General features: G+C 47.6%; 1 protein-coding gene across 1 annotated transcript; it reads right to left on the reverse strand.

Moving 5' to 3' along the window:
• Nucleotides 1-1,189: 1,189 nt before the first annotated feature.
• LOC134491872 (NACHT, LRR and PYD domains-containing protein 3-like) lies at nucleotides 1,190-24,156 on the reverse strand. The gene is made up of 8 exons (XM_063295902.1): nucleotides 24,139-24,156; nucleotides 22,146-22,478; nucleotides 10,353-12,036; nucleotides 9,047-9,217; nucleotides 7,526-7,696; nucleotides 5,818-5,988; nucleotides 2,003-3,487; nucleotides 1,190-1,645 (listed from the first exon to the last, which is right to left on the reverse strand). Exons 2-7 carry the CDS (start codon nucleotides 22,426-22,428, stop codon nucleotides 3,358-3,360), a joined length of 2,610 nt encoding a protein of 869 aa, XP_063151972.1. The 5' UTR covers nucleotides 22,429-22,478; nucleotides 24,139-24,156; the 3' UTR covers nucleotides 1,190-1,645; nucleotides 2,003-3,357.
• Between the last annotated feature and the right edge of the window lie 1,365 nt (nucleotides 24,157-25,521).

The raw sequence follows: 25,521 nt of genomic DNA on the forward strand, positions 1-25,521 counted from the left end.
GGCGAGTCACTACCTTCTTTACCTCCCGTCTTTTTCTTTTTCTGAGTGTCCCTGGTAAAGGTTAACTTTGCCAACAAATCCTCTATGGATTTCATCCTCGCCTCCAGCTGCTGGGATTTCTCCGTCTCCATCTCCGTTGGTGTCACTGCTCTCGTCCTTTTGGTGATCTGCACGGTCGGAAACAGCGAGGAATACACCGGCTTGGCTGGGGCTGGTGGCGACCCATACAAGGGTCCCTCCGTCTTCTTGACTACCACTGACTTCACTGCCTTCTCCGTATCGCAACTGGAATCCGTTGCCTTGGAGAGGTCATCCGACCCTGGCGTAAGAGTCCCCTCTCTCCGCGGTCCCATGGGCTCTTGTTCCCCCCCTCTGGAGAGCTGACTTTCCCCCGAGCCGGTGGTTGAGGTTGGGGCAGTTTCAGTCATCGCTAATTAAACTCCTCACAGGAAACTGGATGGATGCTAGCGGACTGATATTAAAGATTCTCAGCTTTATGTAATGATTGCTTATTCCAATAAAAGGAGTCTCATCAGTAGTTACTAGAGAAAACTAATTTATTGAATGAATAGTATGCAAAGTATGAAGATAGCTGAGAATGAGCAAAAGCGCGCCAATTACAAACTTAAAAAGCCTTGCTCCTGTTGCAAACCCTCCCCTCAGGCTAGCATAGCAACCACCCCCCCAGATGCTAGCAACCGTTAGAATCGGCCTGAGAAAGTAACCTTGAACAGCAGAGATAACCCAAACATACATTCCAGAAGATCACAAGTCAGCACAAAGGAAATTTACCAGCGTGGCCAGGCAGGCACGCAACTGCAGATATGACATGTGAAACGTTACGAGGAACCATAAACATTGGAACGGGAACATGACAATGGGTTTGCTTTGACTTGTACCCAGCCCAGCGTCTGCTAGGAACTAGGAATGGGGTGGACTAGAGAGAGAGAGAGAATGAGAGAGAGAGATGGATAGATAAATAGATAGAATTAGATAGAGACAGACAGACAGACAGAGATGGATAGATAAATGTATTTTGATATATTTTCTATCTTGCCTTGTACTTTAAAATGCTTCTGGCCAATGGAAATTAATGATGTAGAAATCCACACTTAACACCCTCCCCCCATAAATAGCAAATGAGTCAGAGAACATACTGTAAGTGATGTTTCAAGAAAGAGACACATAATTAAAGAGGTGCTTGATTTATTAGTTGGGATTTAAAGAGGTGCTTTAACAGTGGATGAAATGCTGGTCAAGGACTACCAGATATTTTGCGCTGCGGCCTTCCCTCCCTTGCGCGAAGTGGCTTCTGGGATTTCAGCCTCTTTGGTGCTGGCTGCGACGGGCAGGTGTTCCGTCCAGGAGGCACTTACCACGGCCCCTGGCGGGAGGATGCCCTGCGTTCTTGCCTTCCCACCATGCCAGGAAAGCAAGTGCCAATTGCTTTCCCTTCTAGCAGAGGGGGAGGGCAGTTCTTCTGTCCTTTGGGCTAAAAGGGGAAGCTGGCAGGACTCTTCCCAAGTTCACCCAGTTAAAAGAGAGAGAGGAAAAACCCCAAACTACTGAACCTGTTTAAAAGCCACAAAGAAAGGGGCACATTTCATTAGGGGTCACAAAATAATCCAAAGGAGTCTGGAGGCACCTTTTTGTTGTTTATTAGTCGCTTCCGACTCTTCGTGACTTCATGGACCAGCCCATGCCAGAGCTTCCTGTCGGTCGTCAACACCCCCAGCTCCCCCAGGGACGAGTCGTCACCTCTAGAATATCATCCATCCACCTTGCCCTTGGTCGGCCCCTCTTCCTTTTGCCTTCCACTCTCCCCAGCATCAGCATCTTCTCCAGGGTGTCCTGTGTTCTCATGATGTGGCCAAAGTATTTGAGTTTGGCCTTTAATATCATTCCCTCAAGTGAGCAGTCTGGCTTTATTGCCTGGAGGAAGGACTGGTTTGATCTTCTTGCAGTCCAAGGCACTCTCAGAGTTTTCCTCCAATGGAGGCACCTTTACCAACGAACAAATTTTATTAAAAAGCATAAGCTTTCATGAACACGTGCCTTTGAATAAAAGCTGTTTGTCAGAAAGGACACTCCCAGACACCGGGATTTTTTGCCACCGTAGATCAACCCTGCTCTCTGCCTGCAATTGGACTCTGAGGGTGGCTGTGGAAGGGGAGACATTGCTTGAGCCAAGAGAGATGGGGGGTGGGGTTTGACATTTGGGGGAGTTACTAAGAGGGCCGGTTGCAACTTAAAAATGTACCCGTTTTGCCTATTATTCCAATTCCACTGAGCCTGTGACCCAACACAAGGGCTACCCAAGGGAATCGTAAAGGTAGCATCTAATTATGCATGAGGGGCCCAATAATGACGTCTAAATTCTTTCTAAGTCTCAAAGCATTGTATCTAGTGTGCTAATAATGACCTTCTTCCTCTCCTTATCTGAAACACTGTGTTAAAGCTTTTTGGGCCACAAAATGAGGTGGGGGTGCTTCATGTGTCGTGGGCACTCCATCCTTTTTACAGAATCAGAAAGTTAAATAGATTCTCATTGTTCAGAAAAAAAATATAACACACCTTTGAAATCAGAACATGGTTAATTTGGAAATTCCCTTCTCTTGATGTTAAGTCCATGGTTCAGTCAGCAACCACTTCTTGTTGCAGATGGGAATAAATAGGAAGTATGGAAGTATAATATACTAATTATATTAAGTATAATAAGTATAATAAAATACAGTATAATAAGTATAAGTATAAGCGTGGTGTTGCGGTTAAGGCACCAGGCTAGAAACCAGGAGACCCGGAGTTCTAGTCCCGCTTTAGGCATGAAAGCCCGCTGGGTGACCTTGGGCCAGTCACTTTCTCTCAGCCCTGGGAAGAAGGCAATGGCAAACCACTTCTGAAAAACCTGCCAAGAAAACTGCAGGGACTTGTCCAGGCAGTCTCTGAGAATCAGACACCATTGAACGGATAAAAAAAAAAAAGGAAGTATAACAGGGCCCAACAAAGGATAGGTCAAGCTTTACATGTATCTCAAGCCTTCTTCAGATGGGCACTGTCCAGTATCTCAGACAACCACACAGCTGCCATGCTGTCAGGAATTATGAAAGATGGAGTTCAACCTCTCTGAGGGCTCTGGGTGGAGAACATCCACCATGTGGCCAAGTCACACTTGTGAAAGCCCGGGAGACCAGCGGAAGCCGGACATGTGAACCAGCTGTATGAGTACCACGAGTACCACGCGGCAGGGAATGCAAAAGATGTGCTGAGCCAGCCGTTGGGTATTTTCACATCCGCCGCCCAGCTTGCCACTGGTGCTTCCCACACTTGAGGGGCACAAAGAAAGCGCTTGTGAACCCTTCACTCTTCAGCACCTGGGAAGCGGGGGAAGTCTGGAGGGTAGTAGGAAGCCAGAATCAAGCCAGGATGCCTAGCACAAATTGCATGCAGTTTTCTCTTCGTGTTCTGATTTAGCAATCCCATTGTAAGCCTGGAAGGAGGAGAAGCACACAAAAGCATCAGAATTGGGATACTTTCAAATTTCAGTCCAGAAGACATGGCTTGCAAATTTAGCCAGTTTGGTTTAGTGCGGTGTTTCTCAACCTTGGCAACTTTAAGACGTGTGGACTTCAACTCCCAGAATTCACCTGAAGTCCACACGTCTTAAAGTTGCCAAGGTTGAGGAACACTGATCTAGTGGTTAAGGCAATGGGCTAGAAACCAGGAGATGGTGAGTTCTAGTTCTGTCTTAGGCCTGAAAGCCAGCTGGGTGACCTTGGGCCAGTCACTCCCTCTCAGCCCAACTCACCTCACAGGGTTGTTGTTGTTGTGGGGAAAATAGGAGGAGGAAGGAGTAATAGGTATGTTCGCCACCTTGAGTTATTTATAAAAAAATCACACAGGCAGATAAAAAAACTAAAAAAAATCTGTGCTCATCAGCAGCTCCAAAGGGACTTTCTGAGAGGCATGATGAATGAGGCATCATTCACCATGATGAATGAGGCAAGGCTTTAGGCAGGGACGCCAACTCTGACAGCTTGCAACTCATCTGATGCCCATCACGGGTGAGCTGAAGTGTTGGTGGCAGCGACTGCTGAGTAGGGCGGCATAAATGCACGGCCATACGGCCTTGTTTTGGAAGCCGATATGAGTGTTGCCCGCCAGCCACGTGCTTGGGAGTCCTCTTGAGAAAACATCATGCAAATATTAAATCGTATTTGTTTCTGTAGCAGCTCTTAGGTGATTCAAAAACTTGACTGATCTGGGTTGGAAGATAAGGGTCAACTTAAGGAGGCAAGGATTAGCTGCACTTGGCTCCCTGTGTTCCCACCTGAAGTTCGAAGGACTTTCTTTCAGCCATTGACCAGCCTTGCCTGTGTCCACTCAAAAAGATGGGGTCAGCAGATGCTGAGGAATCAGAGCACCGTTCCTGATGATGCAGAAAGGCTAAAATGTTTGAGGGATAAGACTGGGCATAACTAGAGCGATCTTTTCATTCACACTCCCTTCTAACACAGTTCAGGATCACCAAATGGCTCTGTCTTCTCAAAGGGATTTGAGAACGTCCTTCTTCACACCAGGCGTGTTTAGTGTAGTGTAGCAACTCATCCTTGTGATTCTGGTGCCTTTCAAAGAGGAATTAGATCAACTCCATGAGTGGCTAATGGAAGTGACTACTAGACAGGATTGGAAGGCCAGATACTAGTGGCCTATCAAGGCTCAAGTGATACCCTTCATGTTGTGCTGCTGAACTTCCTCAGAAGCATTTGGGTGGCCTGAGGGGTATCCATGAGGGTGACAAAAAAGTCAAGAAGGTGGGCACAGTGGCACAATGGCAGCTGCCAACTTGACTTTTTGACACAGCCCTCCTCCCCATGGATGCCCTGCTGGCTTCTGCTGGAAGAGGGGGTCAGGCCTTTGGGTTAATCTGGCTACGTTCACTGGGAATCCTGGTTCATCTGCGCAAAGTGGACTTTCCACCTTGTTGGCTTCTCATGCCTCTCCTGCTAACTGTGGCCATTTAGGAGATGTGGCAGGGAGGGCTGACCCCAGGACCAAGCTGGTGCAGCTCCCAAACCTCCTTTTTACACCCCTAGAGATGCTTCTAAGTAACCTGCTGAAATTCAGACTATAAATCCCCACAGTTACAGCATATGGTAGGGAGAACTTCCCAATTCCCATTTATACTGCTAATCAGAAAAACCCTGGAGATTCTGACATGGTCCTGTTGACTTTTTCTTACCCCCTGTCTCCTGTGGCCCTTAACCTCCTTGAAAAATGGTGGCGTGGCCCCCAGCTCCAGTGTATCATTATTTCCCCCCCCCCTTTGTTAAGGCTCCTTCGGTGTTAACACCTCCCAGGTGTTAACAGCCTTTGAATGAAACCAACACTCAACCTGATGCAGAGATGTCCAAACAGTATGGTCAAAAAAGTTTTGACCATACATGAGGTCCATATAAAAAAAAAACAGGTGGCACTTAGATCACCCAGTCCTGGCCTCTGAGCTGACGCCTTACAGACCCTCCTGGCTGGGGAGGAGGGCAGCTGGACTTTAAAACGTTAGGAAGGCAGTAAGTTGAAGATGCTGAGACACGGACAGTTCACTGTCCTGGCCCAAGGACACAGCTGCCCCTTGAGCTGATCTTGAATGGTGCCTGATTTGCTCTCTCCGCTGGAGTTCCCATTTGCCTCTGCCTTCGAAATGGGGAAAGTGGGGTCAGTCCCCTCCTGGGGTGTGGCAGAAGGAGAACAAGACTGTGAAACATTTCCACCCAAGTACCGCAACAGAGGGAGGGGTCCCTGGGAAAACTGCCCACTTACGTTAACTTTTGAAGCTTGCAGTGCCTTTTCCACAACCCCTTGCACAGCTGCCTGACCCCTTCATCTCCCAGGCTGTTATTGCCCAGGTTCAGCTCCAACAGGGTCTTGCTGGTTTCCAGGACAGAGGCCAGATCTTCACAGGCACCAGCTGTGAGACCACAGGAGTGTAAGCTGCAGTGGAAGACAAGGACAACTCACCACGCTTTGGCAGATCAGAAATGCCTTCACCAGGACAGGTGGTCCTCGACCTACGACCACTCATTCAGCAACTTCAACTGACTTTGGTTGTGGGAAGCCAGCAGAAAGTTGCCTCGCCTAACAACCGTGGGATTCGGTTAATGACGGCAACCCGAACTGCAGGGATTACTGTCACTAAGCAATGTGGCCACACTTATGACCACATTGCTTAGTGATGGAAATTCAAGTCCCAAGTGCTGTTGTAAGTCAAGGACTAACTGTAAGTGCAGGGTGGTCAAAAAAGTCAAGGGCAGGGATGCCTGCATGGTGTGGTCAAAAGTCAGACATGCATAAGTGACTCACATCAAAATTAGGCGGAGCTTCAATTGCACTCTTATGGCTGCCATCTTGACTTTTTGACCAGACCCTCCTGGCAGTGAGGAAGGAGAACCCGCAATGTTCAGCAGAAGCCCTTGGGTCCTTTTTGCTCCTCACCCAGAATTTCAAGACCGCTGGATCAGCCAGACCAGGCCTCTGCTCCAGGCATCAAAGGCGAACCCCTTTGGCCCTGGGGGGAGCATGTTGGAGAGAAGGTTGCAGCAAGAGAGGAAGAAGCAAGGGATGCCAAGACAGAGCTGGCTCAAGGGCATCATGGGCAACCAAGGCACGGAAAAGGCGGGCGCTGATTCAGACCCTCAAGCAGCTGAAACCGAGCTGAGCCAAGCAGCAGAGCAGTCCCAGTTCCTCCAGAAATGCCAGCCGCTAGCTGGCACCTGCTAACAAACATTTCCTCTCCCAGCCAAAGACGGGGAGATGGTAAAATCCCAGCAGCAGCAATTGGTACTGCAGCCAGCAAACCTGAAGTGGCTAAAAGTTGGTTAAAAGGAGGCTAGAACTTGGCTGAGGAGTTTTCCCACCTGCCACAGCTGGGAGAGCAGCCAAGGACTGGGCTAGGGGGTTTGCACAGGGGTGGGCACGTCAAGCCTGCCTGCAAACAGAAAGCAGGGAAGAGCTGGTGATGGCTGAAGGCAAGGATGCCAGTTTGGATCTTATCCTAGTTCCCACTCACGCGAAGGTCTCAAACAAGCCCTAATGACATTCACACAACTACCAGCTTGCTCTGCAGGATGGTTGTAAGGATGACTGAGATAGCAGTGAAGGACCAAGGATGAAGGTGATGCAATGAGGCAGGGTTTCTCAACCTCGGCAGCTTTAAGATGGGTGGACTTCGACTCCCAGAATTCCCCAGCGAGCAAGGCTGGCTGGGGAATTCTAGGAGTCAAAGTCCACCCATCTTAAAGCTGCCGAGGTTGAGAAACACAGCAATAGGGCAGGTGTGGGATGCAAATACGATGTGGTAAAGGGCAAGAAAGTACCTCCCTGCCCCCCACCCCAACTGCCCTTCAGGATGGCTGAAGGAGAAACTCAGGGATGCTAAGCCGGCCTGTCCGTCACCAACCACCAACCTCCTTGAGCTGACTTGCCCAAAGGCCCTCTGACATCCAGGATCAGGACCGCCCACCCCACTTACATGAGTCTCTGTAGCCGAGAAGATGGGTTCTTCAGCACCGGGCACAGCTGCCTCACTCCCCCATCCCCCAGGGGGTTCCCTGCCAGGCTGAGCTCCAGAAGGGTACGGCTAGAGTCCAGGACCAGCGAAAGGGGCCGACAGACGGCAGCCGTGAGGTTGCAGGAATGCAGCCTGTAGGAGACGGAGGGGAGAATTGGGAAAAAGGAAGGATTTGCCCCCAGGCTGATAGTCCTCTGTGCAAAGTTGGGACACTTGTGTGCTGCATCTTTCTCTCCCCTTGGTCTGGGAGGCAGACCCTGAGGGGGGTCTGTCCCTAAGGAGATGGCTGGAGACATGCTGCCTCCCTCGTGGTGTGATGCCCTCGGGTTCAAACTGGGTAACGCATGGCCAGAGGCTCAGTTGTCAGCTGCGTCCTTGGACAACTCACGCAGCACTAAGCCACAATGTGGTTTGCTTCGCTGGGGCTCAGACTGTGGTGCAAACCCAGCCCTGGGGTGGGTAAACCATGGTTTATGGGCCAGATTGGTTGAGTGAAGGATGGCAGAAAGTGAGGTCACATATGGCATTGCCAGCACCCCTTCCACAGCCCCTAGATTCCCCCCAGGGTGGAGAGAACCAACCTTTGGGGAAACCTCTCATGTGTTTGAGAGGATTTAACATGGGAACCATTTCCTTCCACTTTTCAGAGGCGAAGGCGCCCCCTGCACTCTCCGCCAAGCCTGTAATTCTCCCCCCAAATTTCCTACAACTCTCTTAATATTTTAAGGCACTGTTTCTCAACCTTGGCAACTTCAGGATGTGTAGACTTCAATTCCCAGAATTCCCCAGCCTGAATGCGGGCTGGGGAATTCTGGGAGTTGAAGTCCACATATCTTCTGAGAATTGAGGTCCCCAGACAACAACCCTCAGTTTAATCTATGTGTGGGTGTTTGTGTACGTGAAACTTTCAAAAACATAGGCAAACTACAATCCTGTAGGTACACCCACTATCAGGGGCACCTGCAGGGGAGGTCCAAAAAGTCAAGATGGTGGCCCTGGCCACATGATTGAAGCCCCAGCCCTTTTGTGACACATGTTGAAAGGGGGAGGGTCTTTGATCACATGGGTGCAGCCACCCTCTTGACTTTGGGGGCCTGTCCACTACATATGAGTATTGATTGCAGCAATATAACAATGGGTTGAATAAATACATAAAGAAGTAAATAAAGAAATAATTCCCAAGGAGTAACATCTCAGGGGTCTACAGCTGGCTCCCCAGGCCCCAGCCGACTGGGAAGGGAAGGGTAAGAGAATGGAGAAGGTGGGATGAAAACAATCCCTTCTACTCCCCCTCCCCCCAAAATAAAAGAAAGTTTCATGTTGGTTTTCCTGGATCATCAGTGCCTCTATAAGCAGGCTAAAAAAGAGACAGGCTGAGAGGTCCTCCCAAAGGGGTGGTGAAGTAATGACCGGGTGCGGGGGGAGGGGGCAGCAGAGATCCCCCCCATTTGCTGCCCTGTGGGTGGGAATGAGGCCGCTCACCTGAGGCTTTGAAGTTGGCAGGTGGGCTCAAGAAGCCATTCACACAAGTGGGAGAACCCCGAATCCTCCAGGGGGTTTTCACCCAGGTCCAGACTGGTCAGCCTCGGATGGGTCATTGCAATGGGGGTGAAGTCTTTGCACGCAGCAGGAGAGAGGCCACAGCGGTTCAGCCTGGGGAAATGGGTTTTTTGTTCTATAACACTGTTTTAATCTGTGTGATAACAAAAACTTGCTGGATTGATTAAAGATTTGATTACTAAAGACACAACCCCAAATCACCGCAGTGAGCAGGATACAAGCCTGCAGAATTTGGCTTCAGGAACCCTTGCCAATCCCTTTATCAGCAACAGCTCTGGAAGGCATCTGCATTTTCTTTGATGTAACAATGCAACGATGCAATGCAATAATGCAAGTGTGCTGTGTCTGTGTGTGTGTTTCTCTTTTCCTCTCAAGCTGCATGTATGTACATGTTGTTATGAGTTGCACTTCTTAGGAGTAACTTGCCATGGGAATACAGTACTTGGGTAGGTGAAGGGAACCAGTGTGTGCACTGTGCGGCTGAAGCTCTGCCCTTTTTTACATGTGTGTGCTGTTAATATGTTTTCTACTACAGATTAAGGTTACTATGGTAACTAATCATTTTGGCCAGGTGAAGAGGTTGAATTTAATTGTCCCCTTTTTCACGTGTTAATGGTTGCATTGCCTAAGGGAGGAACTTGCCTGAACTTGTTTTAGTTTCAGTTTCCCTTCTGTGTAGGCTTGCAGAGAATATGCAGCTGAGAGAAATCTCTCCTCTCAGCAAACAGCCTTTAAATACATTTGTTTTCTGTAAATAAAATTATTTTTATAGAAATGCCTGGTGTGTGACTTTTCTGATCTCTCCTGGGCCAAATGCTTTCTAGCACTCTGCCCACATGTGCTAGGTATGTCAAAAAGGCAGCACTTCCATCAGGCAGTTGTAACTGCCATCTTGCCTGTTTTGACCTCCTCCCGATGCCCCCGACCAAGTTCATGCAGCATGCTAAGCCACAAAACTCAACCCCAGCCAGACCGTGTGCATTGTGTGAATGCTTCTGCCTGGTCTTTAACTGACCTGGTTAAGCATGTTGTGAAGGCCCAGAAATGTCTCTTCCCATCTCCATTATGATTCAAAGTAAAGGAAGAAAAAAGGCTGCTTGGTAGACAAATGTGAATGGATGTCAACGAGAAGTTAAACTATCAGCATGGATTGGGATCCTGGACAATCAAATGATACGCTTTGAACCCACTGACAGCGCAAATATCCCTTGTGCCTCTTGCTACTTACTGGATCTCTGAAGATTTCAGCAATCCTGGTAAGAGTCGTTGGAATCTTTCTGGTCCAAACTCATAGCCAGAGAGCCGTACCGAATTACAAGCTTCAGCAGCTGATAGGCAAAACGATAAAGCTGCAAAGTCCAGCTCAGTCAAAAGTTCTGTTTTGAGATCCATATTGTGGACATACTTCATTACACTTTGAGCAAGCAGGGTGTCCTTCATTTCATAAACGCAATGGCACAATTCCAGCAGATCCTCCTCTCTTCTAAAGGAATGAGTCTTGGCTTCCTGATCCACCCACCTTAGCAATTCTTGCCAAAGCTTTGTCCTGGATATTTGGCAGGACCATGATTCTTGTAGGACACTCATCCTCTTTTTGTTGGAGAAGCCACAGAGAAAACGGATCAACATGAGGTAGTTGCTGCTGCGCTCCTTCTTATTTCCAAATACTTCACTCAGGTCTCTGTAAGGTGTTACGGTAGTCTCATCATTGTCCAGCAGGTAGAACAAGGCTGCAAAGACCTCCTGGAAACTCAAGTGGGTGAACCTGTACAAGGCTGCCACATGGACATCTTGATGGAAAACTTCCCTACTTGCAGAAGGAGTTTCTAATGTCAAATAATCCAAGCCACGTTCTTTTAGCTCTTCTTCACTGAAGGCCATTGTTCTATGCAGCATCCCATCTTTAGCTAAAGAGCACAGCTCTTCCAGGTTATTTGGCCTGGAATAGGTACCCAAGAAATTCAAGAGGAGATGCATGTGAATGTCTGTGAGTGTTGCAGTTTCTGGGATGACTTGAAGAAGTTCTGCTTGCAGGTTTTGTTGGAAGATGGAGCAAATGACCCAACATGTAGCAGGGAGGAAGCACGTACTGAAAAGAGTTTCACTTCTTTGAACAAGTTCAAATATCTGAGTAGCTTCTTCCTTATCTTGAAAGAAGCGGTGGAAATAGTCCTTCCTCTGAACAGGATGAAACCCCAACACTTCTACAAACAGTGGTGATCTCAGACACTTCAACAGTGGGCTGATACCCAAGGGTCTTGTGGTCACCAGGAGGTGACACTTTGGAAATATTTTTTTCTTGAGCAAACCCATCACCAGGCTTACCACATCCTGGTTTTTATGGGGATCCTTGTCCAGCATAGCCCCTGGGATATCAGAGTGCTTCAGCTCATCAAAACCATCCACAATGAGGAGGATGTTGTCTTGGTTTCTCAAAACATCCTCTGTTAAAACCATTCCTGGAGGACAGCTGCTGAGGATCATCTCAACTGCACTAATCAATTTGATGCCACAGCTGACTGCCCTGCAAGAGATGTAAAAGGCATAATCAAACTTTGTGTGCCATAGTTTGTCAGATGCCCAGTCCAACATTAGTTTCCACATGGCTGTGGTTTTTCCTACCCCAGCAGGTCCAAACAACAAAACAGTCTTGGAGCTTCCCCCTTCGTTATCTGAATCAAATAAATTCTCCAGATCAACTTTTGGGCCACCTTCTGGATGAGTCTTCATCTCCCAGTGCTTTCTTTCCGCAGCCATAATCTCATGACCTCTTTTGGGGGGGTCTTGTCTCCTCTTCAGAAGAAGTTCTATATAGCTCTGCTGGAGAGTCACCCTTGGACTGGGGTGCAAGCCCAGTTGAGGAATATTTTGAAATGCCTCTTGGATGTGCCTCTTATATTTCTTCTTGCGATCTGAAGAAACACATAAAAAGAAAACATTCAAGGGTCACCGTAATTCAGTGACAGAAATAACAATTTCGATGCCAAGGTCCAAATTCTTGGGACAGGAGGTGGGCAAAGAGAAATCCAGGTCAGATGGTCTGGATAGGCACTGCCAGTCAGAATAGATGGCAGCCCAACAGTTGGGCTGCATAAAAGAGAGATTTGTAAGTCCAACCATGGAAAAATAATCTCTTTTCAGTTTAACCCAATGATCACATAACGGCTGGCTTCTAAAAAGAAAGATGGTGCTGACTGGGAAATTCCAGGAATTGTAGTCCAACTTTATCAAGAGAACACCCGATTGGACAAGGCTGGTCTATGGTGGTAGGCAGAGACTTCCCAGGATCTTCCCATTATGTTGCCCCCAACCCTTGGAGATGACACAGACCCTCCTGGCATCTCCCACTGGGCATTGACCTTCAGCTGTAGATTCTCTTAATAAGTCCCAGAATCCAGAACTTTATTAGACCAAGATATGTCAGCTGTTAAAGTCAACCTTCTTTTTAAAAATGGGATGCTTAATTATGGTTATTTCTTCTTCCCAGAAAACTTTGGGACAGCCCCTAGTGCAGCTCACCAATCCTTGGTACCCAAAAGAACCCCCACCCTGAGATTGACTCTTTCCGTTTGTGCCTTAATACGGACGATGGTCCATCATCAGCTACTTTTCTCCTGCTTTCTGGCCGTATTGCCTGATGAAGGGCTTGTTGTTTGTTTGTTTTTCTAACACATTTCTATCCACTTCAGTCAAAAAGATTCTTGGAGGCTTACAAAGGTTATAACGAAACAGCTGAAGACATCCAGGGTAGTATGCAAAACCACATACGAACTTCACAAGAGAAAACTACAAAAACAGCCTCAAAGAAAAACATATACTGTATGTGAAAATGAAAAATATGTTCGTTTTTAAAGCCCTTTGTGATGTGGCCTGCAGATAATTGTAGTTTCTGAATAGTCTTTAAGGGCAGCCCAACTGCAGCCCATTACAATAGCAAAACTGGGAGCTAATGAGGGAATCAGTTCCTGTAGCCAGGTCTTCCTGCCCCAGGAGGTACCCTTAACTGGTACGCTAGCTAGGGCTGGGCATAGGCTCCTCTGGCCACAGCTCCCACCTGGTGTTCCTGTGGGAGTTGTGAGTCCAGAAGATCTCTGTTGCCATCCTGCTTCCTGGCGGATCAAGGAACAACTCTGGAGAGCCAGGACAGGCTGTCAGGACAGCCCCATTGTATCAACAGCAACAGTTTCAGCCTTGGCTCTCCTATCCAGACCCCAACAGCGTCCAGAACTTGGGAAAGAACGTCAAAACCATCTGCCTCATCACCTGGGGTGGTGAGGTACAGTTGAGTGTCATCAATTTGTTTGTGGAGTCCCTGGTAAATATTTTTTCCTGGATATTAGTCATGAGGATTTGTCTGGGCAGTCATGATCCTTTTAAAATTATGTATTCTTTTAAATATTGTAAGCTGCCCAGAGTTTTTATGGAGTCAGGCAGCCTTGAAATCAAATAAATAAAAATAAAAAAATAAGATAAACAGGGTAGTGATGGTACCAAACCCTAGAGTGTGAAAATATCTCTTCACCACCTTCATACAGATGTTAAAGAGTAGGGGAAAGAGATCAAGTTTTTTTTTAGATGTTTTCCTGCCTTTATTATTTTTATAAATAACTCATAGTGGGGAAGATACCTAATACTCCTTCCTCCTCCTGTTTTCCCCACAAGAGCAACCCTGCAAGGTGAGTTGGGCTGAGAGAGAGGGACCGGCCCCAGGTCACCCAGCCGGCTTTTGTGCCTGAGGCGGGACTAGAACTCTCATACCACACCTGATTGGCTCTTGGGCTGAGAGGGAGGGACCAGCCCCAGGTCACCCAGCTGGCTTTCATGCCTCAGGCAGGACTAGAACTCTCCTACTGCGCCTGATTGGCTCTTGGGCTGAGAGAGAGGGACCGGCCCAAGGTCACCCAGCCGGCTTTCATGCCTAAGGCGGGACTAGAACTCTCGGTCTCCTGGTTTCTAGCCTGGTGCCTTCACCACCAGACCAAACTGGCTCTCAACTATTTTGTTAACTTCAGTTGGTCTAATAAAGGCACTTGCCTTCACATGAATTCTAAATTTTCTATTCCTCCATGACGCCCTATAATGTGGCTGGAAAGAAAACCTTTGGCCTCACGGGGTAAACGCGATAGGAATCATAACCAGATGGGCTAATTCTATTTTATTGTAAAACTATATTGACAGAATCTTGCAAATATGAAAGTATAATCCTCAACACCCCCGCCCCCCGTCCCCTTTACAGACCAAGAAACTCGGGAGGGCCCCTTCTGAGCCTCTTGCTTTGCCCCTTAGGCAGCTGCAGGCTATGGCCTCCCTTACCTGACTGTTCCCTTGGCAGTGTCTCTTCATCCTGTCTCCCAGGGTCTTTCCCATATACTAGCACAAAGGTCTCCACAATCAGGTGTGTCTGTGCTGTTGCACAACACACTTAACCCAGCTACTGTATTAAACCATTTTCTGGGTTCACACAGTACAGTGAACTAATGATCCAAGCAGTATCAACCTTTTCTAACAGTTAAAGTCTATTTCTGAGGTCAGTGTTTCTCAACCTTGGCAACTTTAAGACGGGTGGACTTTGACTCCCAGAATTCCCCAGCCAGCATGTGGGCTAGGGAATTCTGGGAGTTGAAGTCCACCCATCTTAAAGTTGCCAAGGTTGAAAAGCAATGGCTTAGGTGAATATTAGTTGTCTTTAAGAAGCTTGGAATAAGGAACTAGAATATCCTATATAGCTGAATCAATGACAAAGTTTTAAAAGTAAATGAGACATCTCCTTTGAGCTTCAGATGAGGCTAATATAGCAAAAACTTCTATTTTGTGTGTGTTGGACATCTTGGAGAATGTTTTAAAAGAGCTGATTACCACTTTCATTATGTCAGAAACTTAATATACTGTAGACGAAGCAGCTCACTCCTGTGATTTGACTTTCTTCAGTCGATACTCCATTTTGGTTCAATGGCTGCATCTTTAATATTATCCTTGTTTAAAGGATGGCCTTGAATTATGTTTGGAATCTATCATACAGATAATTATGGCTGCATCACACATGGGGAATAGCAAAGAACTATATTTTCTTTTGTTTGCGTCTTAACTATATCTTGAAAAATAATAACGTTCTAAAAAAATTGGGAATAGCAAAGGACATAATTATTCAGCACTGAAAAGACAGAGGAATTCTGGACTGACAATCCTGGATTATAGACCAATGCTCACTTCCCATTTAGGAACAGGCACTTGAGCACCGCAATGGAAAAAAACAATGAGTATCGCTTTGGGTGGTCAAGATTGAATGATTTGCTTATTTTTTTTTAATACCGATGGTCATCCACTCAGTCAAGCATAACTATCTAACTTCTAATGCTGCTCAAACCGATCAACCTAGACCAGTGTTCTTCAACCTTACCAACTTTAAGATGCGTGGACTTCAACTCATGCTGGCTAGGGAATTCTGGGAGTTGAAGTCCATATATCTTAAAGTTACTAGGTTGAGAAACACTGGCCTAGACTGACATGCAAAAGGCTAATAGGGATGGCATGAGGCAAAGGTGCTTCAGAGTATAGGGGCCATGACAGAGAACCCCTGCCTTTGAGCCTCTGTTCCCCTAAATTCTTCTAAGGAAGGGACTCCAGGCAGGCAGCTTCTACCTGGTGGAGACGGTTCCTAAGATATCCTGAAGCCAAGCTATGGAGAGCTTTATAGCTCCACACTACCACTTTGTCTTGGACCCAGAAACCCCTTGGCAGCCAATGCACCAACCAGAAGAGCAATGCAGCGATGGTAGGATCCCTACCATCTTTCACTCATTAACAGCTTGGCTGCCGCATTTTCTACTAATTGTAGCTTCTGAATCATTTTTACAGGCGGCCCCTGTAGAATGCAGTACAGTAATCCAACTGCGTGGTGATAAGGGTGTGAGTCACGGTTGCCAAGACATCCTGGTCCAGATAAGCCACAACAGCCACAGGGGACAAAGGTCTCCTGGCTAAGACTTCCACTGCAGTTCCATCTGGAGCCGGGGGTTCAGAAGTTGCCCCATCAAGGGGAGAGCAGCTCTATCCAGACCTAGATCTGGAACCATTTCAAACCAGAATGTTTCCAGACAAACAGCAACTCCATCTTGCTGCAGATTGAGTTGGTTTCTACCATCCAGACCCTCACAGCCCCAGAGACAGGTTTAGGATGTTCACAGCATCTCCAGTCTGTCCTGGGGTAGCAACGGAGAGTTATCACCTCACTGGAAACTGACAAGAGACCTCTACCTAAGGCTTCACATAGATGGTGCAGAGTAGTGGAGCGAGAACTGGGCCCCACAATATACCATGTTGGCTTACTCGCTGGTTTGACCATTTCTTCCCCACCACTACTGGCTGGAACATCCTGTAAGACAGAAGTAGAAAAATCTCCCACTGCCCACAAGAACAGTGCCCTTACCAATTCCTGTAAGCATCCAGTGAGGTACCACAGTCAATGGGATCAATGGCTGATGAGAGTCCCAGTAAGACCAGAAAGGGCACATCTCCTGCTTCCCAGTGGAGATCTGCCACCGCAGTAACCAATGCCATTTTAGTCCCATGCACATGTCTGAATCCAGACTAAAAAGGACCCAGATAATCTGCTTCATCTAGGATCCTCTCCAGCTGAGCCATTCCCATCTTCTCTACATTTTTCCCTAGAAATTCTACCACTTCTCCCCACAGGGAGCCAATTGTCCTGAACTGAGGGGTGGATGAGAATCTGCAGATCCGCTTTTGGATGGCGAAGGGAGCCTGCTTTGCCACCTTTATCTCCTGTATGGGCCTGAAGGAGGACTCATACTTGTGGTAAGTCATATTCATTCCTTGTGTGTGGATGGGGTGGGATGTTGACACCATCACTCTAGGCGTCTGTTCATGTGCTTCATCTCCAGAACTTCTTGGTGAATCAAGGAGCACCATGGATCTGCGACTGGAGAGGAGCCACTCGAGTACAATTACATCTAGTACCTTGACTGCCACCTTGTTTCTAGCAGATGACCAGATGTATGGCAGAACTATCTGCCAGATCATTAGGTAATTCCCCAAATCCCACCTGGAAACTCTGGATCCATAAGGTGCCCAGGGCACACCATCTTAATAGGTCTATCACCCCTACAGAGATCAAGGGCAGCAGGAATATGCAGCTTAGCCAGAAAGTGATCCGACTACTACCAAGGACTGGTGGTAAAGTCTTCCAATTTTGGAACACAGGCCATTTGCTTGGAGGAAAACGCTAGTACTAACTTGTGATTGGCAAGATTGGTGGGGGATTGGGACAAGCCAAAAAAAATAATAAAATGAACCAGCTGGAGGTAGGCAAGGCTTCATTATAATATTGGTGGACAAATGATGTGTCAAAACCTTTTAAGTTCAAAGGTTTCTGCTGATCAATACAAGCCTGATCTGCAGAAATCAACTGGTCAAATTTTCCATAGTGTCATGATCGCCGTTGCGATGTTTGCGACATTGTAATGTCTCGTATGACAAAGCGCGGATGCGTGTCAATGGCTGGAGAGGTGCGGGCGATAAACCGGACAAAGAAGGTAATGGGGTTGGGAGATCTACTGAACAAGGTCCCATCGCCTGGTAATCGGCCGTTGACGCCCCTGATAAAGAAAGGATCAGGGTGAGGTTCGGAAAGGCGCGTCCGGGCTTTCGAGGAATATCGAGGTCTAATCGCCCGGTAATGGACCATCACCTCGCAGGAAGATAAACAGGGCGATGCCCGGGGCGAATGGGGCTGGACGGCCTCTCACCTATCAAGTCTTGATGGCCTGTCACTCCGTGGAACTCGTGGGGCACACCTGGGGAGTGTGGGGGTGGAGCGCTGTTTGGCGCGAGACTATTTAATTCAGCTTTTGGCGCGCTTCCCTCACTCTCAGCTTTCTACTGGTGTGCATTCTATTCTAAATAAAAGCCAGAGCTTAAACTTGATTTAGAGTCTGAGACATTTATTTGGTCTTAGGCATTCCTTACACATGGCATGGAAATGAATGGGACAGAACCAGCAGCAGAAGCTGACAATCTCCCGTTTAAGTTTGTTCTGTTTTCTTTTTTGAACTTTTGCTATCACACCGCCAGAAAGGAAAACAATTGTGGACTGCTTACAGAGCTATCTGGAAACTCACTTAGAGGTTAAAACCATAGGAAGGGGTTGTGTGTGTGTGTGTTGGGTAAAGAGCAGCTTTACAAGACATGTTTGTGTAGCTTCTTGTATTATGAAACAGTGTTGGAAATTAAGACATATAACAACACTTTACTATAGGCACCACACTCTTGTTCAATCCTCCAACATGCTCTGCTTTCTTCTGTGTTGCTGGTTTAGTAGCACTTCAAATTTAATTTGTTGGTTCTTCTTCTTCCCAGCCAATCCCTTAAAGGAGATTCATCTCAAAAGTCCCCTGCAGATTCAAAGAATCACAGATTTGGGACCAGTGTGGCCAAGCTCATCCAGCTTCCCACAGCACATCAGGATCTCCCCAACCTGTTTTCCTGAGGCCGTTCCTTCTTCAGTGCATACATCCCCGAGGGCTACCATTCTTAAGTCAGAATGATGCAGTTACTTTTTAGAAGTTTCCATCAACAGCACTGTTGTTCATCATGAATCATATATATTCTCACTCTTATGGGTGGTATGTGATTTCCTCACCCTCAGGTCCTCTGCCAGATGCCTGGGAGTTTGAGAGTTCTGCGCAGGATCTTAGTTGTTCCTGGCACTGCACTCTTCTGGACAGAGAGCTCAGATGTTGCTCCTGGGGTCTGTTGGAGCCCCTCTCCCAACTTGGGGGTCACAGACCCGAGGGCTCCTACCACCACTGGGACCCCTTTGGCCTTCCCTTTCCACATCCTCTCCAGTTCCTCCTTCAGGCCCTGGGACTTCTCCAGCTTCTCATCCTCCTTCTTCCTGACGTTGCTGTCACTTGGCACCGCTACATCTATCACCACCGCTGTCTTCTGGTCCTTGTCTACTAATCTATCTACCTACCTATCTACCTACCTACCTATCTACCTACCTACCTACCTACCTATCTACCTACCTATCATCTATCTCCTTGTTCTGATTGGGGTATTGCATAAAGTGCTTCATAAGGGACGGTTGCGAAATATGACTTTCTCTGCCTTCATCCTTCATTGTTATTAGAAACCCTGTTGAAGAAGCAACTGATAGTTACAGACAACTACAATTCTCGTATACTGTACACATCTCCAAGCCTTAGCTCCTGCTTCTTCTCAAATGACATAAGACTATAAAAAAATCTTTTTCAGAGTTCAAAAAAGAGGAATTCCAAAGGAATAAATAATGATTTTATTAGCCAATAGCTCTAGAGCACTTAGGTACGCAAACTAAGGCCAACGTAGTGGGAAAGACAGAGGGCAAGTGTTGGGGGGCACCTTCATTAAGGCATCTTGCAGGAAAGTGCTAGAGAATGGACAGCTTCGAATGTGGAGGAGAAAGTTGATGGAAAGCTGTGAAAGTATTCAATACACAGGATGCTGAGATGCCCCTGAGCCTATGCCAGCAAATCCACACACATAATTGCACAGCAATTGCTTCAGAACAGCTGAAGGGTACAGGTGCCCAAGCCACGGTCAAGATATGTGTACAGGATGTTTCTTCTGGGGGCCTGAAAAAGAGGGAGGGTTGGACTCTTGAGTGGCTTGATCACCACAACCATCTACCATGGAGATGCCAGACATCTTAGCCCTACAGGAAGAGAAAAGCTACGTCTAGCACAATTCTCCCCAGTCCCACATGCACATTAACCACATCGTGGAATTCATGAGACGTCCACAGTGGGCCTTCTAGACTCAGCCCTGATGCGATGTGCTTGGCATGTGCTCTACAGGCATATCTGGCCTGAACCAGCGAGAGCCAACGTTAAGGGGTCATCAAAGGGCGGGACTAGGAGGAGGGAGACCCCTTTGGTTGTCTGCCCTCAACCATGAGAGTTTACGGTTGACTCTCTCTCACCCCATCCTACCTCACAGAGTAGTGGCTGTGGGGAAAAATGGCAGGAGGGAGCATTAAGCACACCACCTTGAGTTCCTGAAGGAACAATGGGATTTAAATCCAATACATTAAGGTGATCCAAAATTTCTGGGGAAGTTTTCCCACTTGGGCCTGCAAATCACTCTGGATATCTATGCAGGCAACTTCTGGCTTTTTGGTGTGCCTCACAGACAAAAAGACGGATGAAGGTGTGTTGCTATCTGAATAGGGGAACGCGGGTGTTAATTAGGGCTGTGTGAAGATTTCGATTCAAAGGCAGTTTGACCCAATGCCACCTTCACACCAAACTGCCAGATCGAGCCAATGTATCAGACTGAATCGGAGGCCTCCGTGGTCACGATGATGCGGTCAAAGCCACGTGTGCCACGCTCATAACCTGACTTTGGATAATTTGCTTTTATTTTGTTATTTTTTGCTGATTTTATTTCTTCTATTACTGAACAATATTATTTGGGAGAAATAATTACCTATGAGCTTCTTGGATACTCCTACTTGGCTTCTGTGTGACACAGGATGGGATCCAGCCCCAGGACTCTTTGATGCTATGGGTAGTCCTTGACTTACGACCACAATTGGGACTGGAACATCTGTTGCTAAGTGAGGCAGTTGTTAAGTGAGTCACACCCAATTTTATGACCTTTTTTGCCATGGTCATTAAGCGAATCATTAAGCGAATCTGGCTTCCCCATTGACTTTGCTTGTCGGAAGCCAGCTGGGAAGGTTGCAAATGGTGATCATGTGACCCTGGAATGCTGCAACTGTCATAAGTGCAAACTGGTTGCCAAGCACCTGAATTTTGATCACGTGACTGCAGGAATGCTGCAACAGCCATAAGTGCAAGGACCTGTCGTAAATCACTTTTTCAGCACTGTCATAACTTTGAATGGTCACTAAACGGATGGTCCTAAGTCGAGGACTATTCTATTTGGCAAGGTTTGTATTGCAAGCCTCCACTACAAGCCACGATGACATCACATGTGTCAACTGTCTTCCAGGAGGATGCCTTTACCTGGTGTTCTCCCCCAAACCCTGATGCCTGGGAGAGAGAGGGGTCCCACAGTCTGGGAACCAAAGGGAAAAAAATAAATAAAAATTAAATGAATTCTTCTAGGGGTATGCAGCATGAGGTGGGTGACATCAGCTACCCCTCCTTTGGGAGTCAGATCACTCTCTCAAGCTCCAAATGCCAAGGCATAAGAACGAGAGAGGCAGCTTGGTGTAGTGGTTAAGGCACCAGGTGAGAAACCGGGAGTCTGGGAGTTCTAGCCCCGCCTTAGGCATGAAAGCCAGCTGGGTGACCTTGGGCCAGTCCCTCTCTCTCAGCCCTAGGAAGGAGGCCACGGCAAACCACTGCTGAAAAACCTTGCCAAGAAAACTGCAGGGACTTGTCCAGGCAGTCTCTGAGAATCGGACACGACTGAACAGATTAAAAAAAAAATCAGCCTTTGTGTCGTCAAAAAAGAATGTGAAATCCCTTTTACCTTTAAATAACTAATTCCTTCTTGCTTTAAGTAGTCACGGGCAAAGTGGACAGTAGTGTGGCTAAAATCACACCCTGCGCTCGAAAGGTATTTCCCATAAAACTATGCAGGACAATAAGCAGATCCCAAGAGGCTGCAGATCAGCTGTTATTAAGACGCAGCTTCATGCAAAGAAGCGCCCGGCTGCGTGAAAGAGCGCACAAGGGTGAGCTTGTACAGATACATAAATACCAGCGTGCTGGTGAAAGGTGCCCCCCATATACTTGTGAGCTGCATTCACTACCAACCTGTGAGATTCCCCCCTGCCTCCACCCATACATATGAACTGCTTAAAGTGCCCTTGTACGAAAACACTCCCAGCAAGCTGAGCACATTTTCCTTCTGGCACAACTGTCAGAAAAATCAACAGGTGATGTTGTCTCACGGGAAAGGCAAGGCAAGGCCTTTTGGATTTCTGGCTGCCAAGGCAATAACAGGAAACCCAAGGATGCCACCTTGCAAGGGAGAGAAGCCTGCTTACCATTGTAGCTCCATTTCTGGAGTCGGGAGGCGGAATCTCGCATGTTGATGGCAAGAAGGACTTGGACAGTGGCGTCTTGCGCGCCCTGCTCTCCGTAGGCTGCCAAGAGAAGCCTCAGCACGTCCAGCCGGTCGGCGTCCTTTAACCCGCTCCAGGAGATGGGGTCCTTCCCATCCAGGGAGAAGTAGTTGAGTTTATGCTTGAACCTCTTGAAATCTTCCCCGCGAAGGTCGTCCAGGGCGAACAGCAAAGCGTCTTCCAGGGATTCATGGGGCACCTCCATTCCAGCTTAGAAACCCAGCAGCAGGAAGCAGCGATGAAGGGGCTGCAGCTCTTTGCACAGAGAAGGAAAAATCGGTGGCCACGGTAAATTATTTCCATACTGATCACTGATTAACCACAAGGTGGCTAATTATCAACTGAGACAGCACAAGGCGCCAGAGGAGCAAAAGCTGCTCTGATCGCACAACTCTGGGAAGAAGCAAATGCTTGCAAACCTCAGGGTTGCATTCACACAACAGCTTGGGCTTGGCTAGGTTTTAACGGTGACCAGCATTGAAGAGAGTATGGTTGTGTGAATCCAACGTGTTTCAGACTTTGGTTCAGCGTATTCTGCAGATCCAGGAAAAGGGTTAAATCGCGTGTTCAGGAAGCAGCTATATCAGTGCTTCTCAACCTGGGCAACCGGAAGACGGGTGGACTTCAACTCCCAGAATTCCCCAGCCAGCTTGCTGGGTCCATCTTCTGGTTGCCCAGGTTGAGACACACCGAGCTATGTACTGTAGACTTGAGTAAACCTGGGCAGGATTTCTTGAAATTGGTCTCACATTATCTCAAACATGGCTTGCGTTTGCAAGCTGTTTGCCCTGCTGGCTGAGAATCCGGCCGTCAGAGTCCCCGCTCAACTGGCAAGGGCCAGACTGAGACTGGCTGCCCCGTGGCTGCGCTGAGGACCCCAATCTTTGCAGAGGCATCAGCCTGATGCTGCTTTTTGAGCACTGCAAAACTGGGCCGAGAGGTGTGAAAACCCAAAAGAAGCTTTGTCCATACGGCCCTTAGAAACAGAAACTGGCCATGTATTTTTGTGCAATATCATCCTTTCTTAAAGCAGCCCCTTTGTTTTACAGAGGAAAGACAAGCTGTGCCTTTTTACCAAGGAACCCATGATTAAAAGTTATAAATCTTAATAAAGGCCCAGACTTTTGTACAGTTTTAAGTACAAAGCAAGAAATGAAAGCATAAAAGAAAAAGAGAAAATTAGACAGGAGGAACAACAACAACAAAAGGAAAAATATATACATGGTAAGAAAAACATTCCATTTTTAAATGATAACTTTATAACTCTGACAGGCCATTCATAGTAGCATCTGAAGCAAATTCAAAGGAACACATCACGTCTACTCAAAGTTTTAAATCAGGTAGGGCAGAGTTTTCATAGTATTTTAGCTGCAATCCCTCCAGAATAAAACTTGCAGAAAACAGAAATGGTAGGTGACATTTCCCTGCTCCTGCAGCGACTCATCACCATCATCACACTCAAACGGAAGTGTCCCATTGGAGAAACAATCCCAGGAGGATTGAAAAACATGTTTTTAGGACCAAAGAGGACACATCCTTCATTTTAAATGATGTAGGGTGGCATCCTGTGGTTCCCCCTTTTTCTCCTTGCCTTTCCAAACATTTTGTGCCCCTTCAAAGTGGGAAATTCTGTCCCACGGCACAGTCCTTGGGGAAATTCTCCCGGGGAAGATTCAGCAAAATGGAGGAGATGTTCAAGAGGCCTTTCAGAAGAACTTTCTCACTGGCGAGGCGCCATAGCTGAATCTGCTGTCCTCCCCCGCCATAACTAAAACACTCAAGCTGCTGCCTGAAGTTGAGCCTCTGCCTTTTCTCCCCCACCACAATACTGATCAGAGCATCCGTCCATGCCCCGCAATTTCTAAGCCACGAAGTTCTCCGTTTCCTGAGAAAGAGCAACAGAAGGCACACATACCGTGTACAGTGCGGTGATGACGAAGCAACAGACTGGTGACTTTCTGGCGTTTATTTGTTGAGTTCCATGCAGGCATCTGGCAGACTTCAAAAACAGAAGCGAAAGCAGAATAATTTCCTTTCCTTGCCCTTCGTATCAGCCTCCCTCTCCAGGGAGGGGAGCCTCAGGACGAGTGAGCGGCTCATAAATGTCTACCACGATCCCTCCCACTTCAGCCAGGAAAGGATCAGATCTTCTCGAAAGAGCCAGAGACAAATGGCAACGGACATTCCACAGGACTGGTTGTCTTCCTGCAGCTTCAGCAGGGGAATAAATATGCCGTTGTGGGAGTTTGCACCCGCCGATGGACTTCCCTGGCTGGGTGATTCAGGTCCCCAGCTTTACAGCCTCGACTGACAGGAGCCAGCAAGGCTGAGAGTTGGGAGGCTGCATCCCTCAGCCATGGATCCCTCAGCCCAATTGGAAGGGGCTTCTGTCTGCGAATGTCCTTCTCCTTCTTCTTCTGCCTTTCTTCTCCTCCAATGTTGCTTCTTCCAAGCGCACAGGAGCTCACCTGTATGAAATCCAGCATCTCCTGGATCACCGGGAATAGGCTATAACTCAGATGTAGGACACTTGCTTCTAGCAGAAGGCATGAAGGTCAATGCTCTGCATCTCCACAGCTGCAGGAACCCAATTCAAGCATCCCCGAGAGAGGGCTGTCTGGCCATCGCTTGCACATATCCAGTGAAGGGACACCCCAGCAATATGGACCAGTGGTTCCACTGTCCAAGTGCCCTTGCTGTAAGGAAGGTTTCCTAATATCCAACCAGCATCTTTGGACCAAGAACCCAACCCCCACCCAGGGGAGGAATCTGAACTCAAGCCCCCCAGACTGACTGCTGTCCAGCCTCGGCTTGGGCCCATCCAGCAAAAGGGAGCTCAGTCTTTCTCTACCCTGCTGATTTTGCTGCTGAACTGCCCCTTCTCTTGGACAGTGTCATATTCAGTCAGAACCTCTCTTCCTGCAACTTAAATCCATTCTTCTGTATCCTACACTCCGGAACAATAAATCTTGGCCTTCTTCTGATATCCTTTCAGGTGCTGTAGCATCATGTAGAGGGCTATCATAGCCCTGCCTCCCCACTGTCTCAAGGTTAAACGTAGCTGATTCTTTCAATCCCTCCTCATAGATTATCTGTCTCCCTCCCTCCCTCCCTCCCTCCGTATCTATGTATCCATCCATCTATCCATCATTCTCAAAGTGCTTACAGATGGATCTCTTTATGATCTGTTCTAGGATCTTCCCAGGGATTCGTATTAGACTGATCAGTCTGGAGCAGTGTTTCTCAGCCTGGGCAGCTTGAAGATGGGTGGACTTCAACTCCAGAATTCCCCAGCCAG

The sequence above is a fragment of the Candoia aspera genome, chromosome 2, assembly GCF_035149785.1.
Source record: "Candoia aspera isolate rCanAsp1 chromosome 2, rCanAsp1.hap2, whole genome shotgun sequence".
NCBI classification, from domain to species: Eukaryota; Metazoa; Chordata; class Lepidosauria; order Squamata; family Boidae; genus Candoia; species Candoia aspera.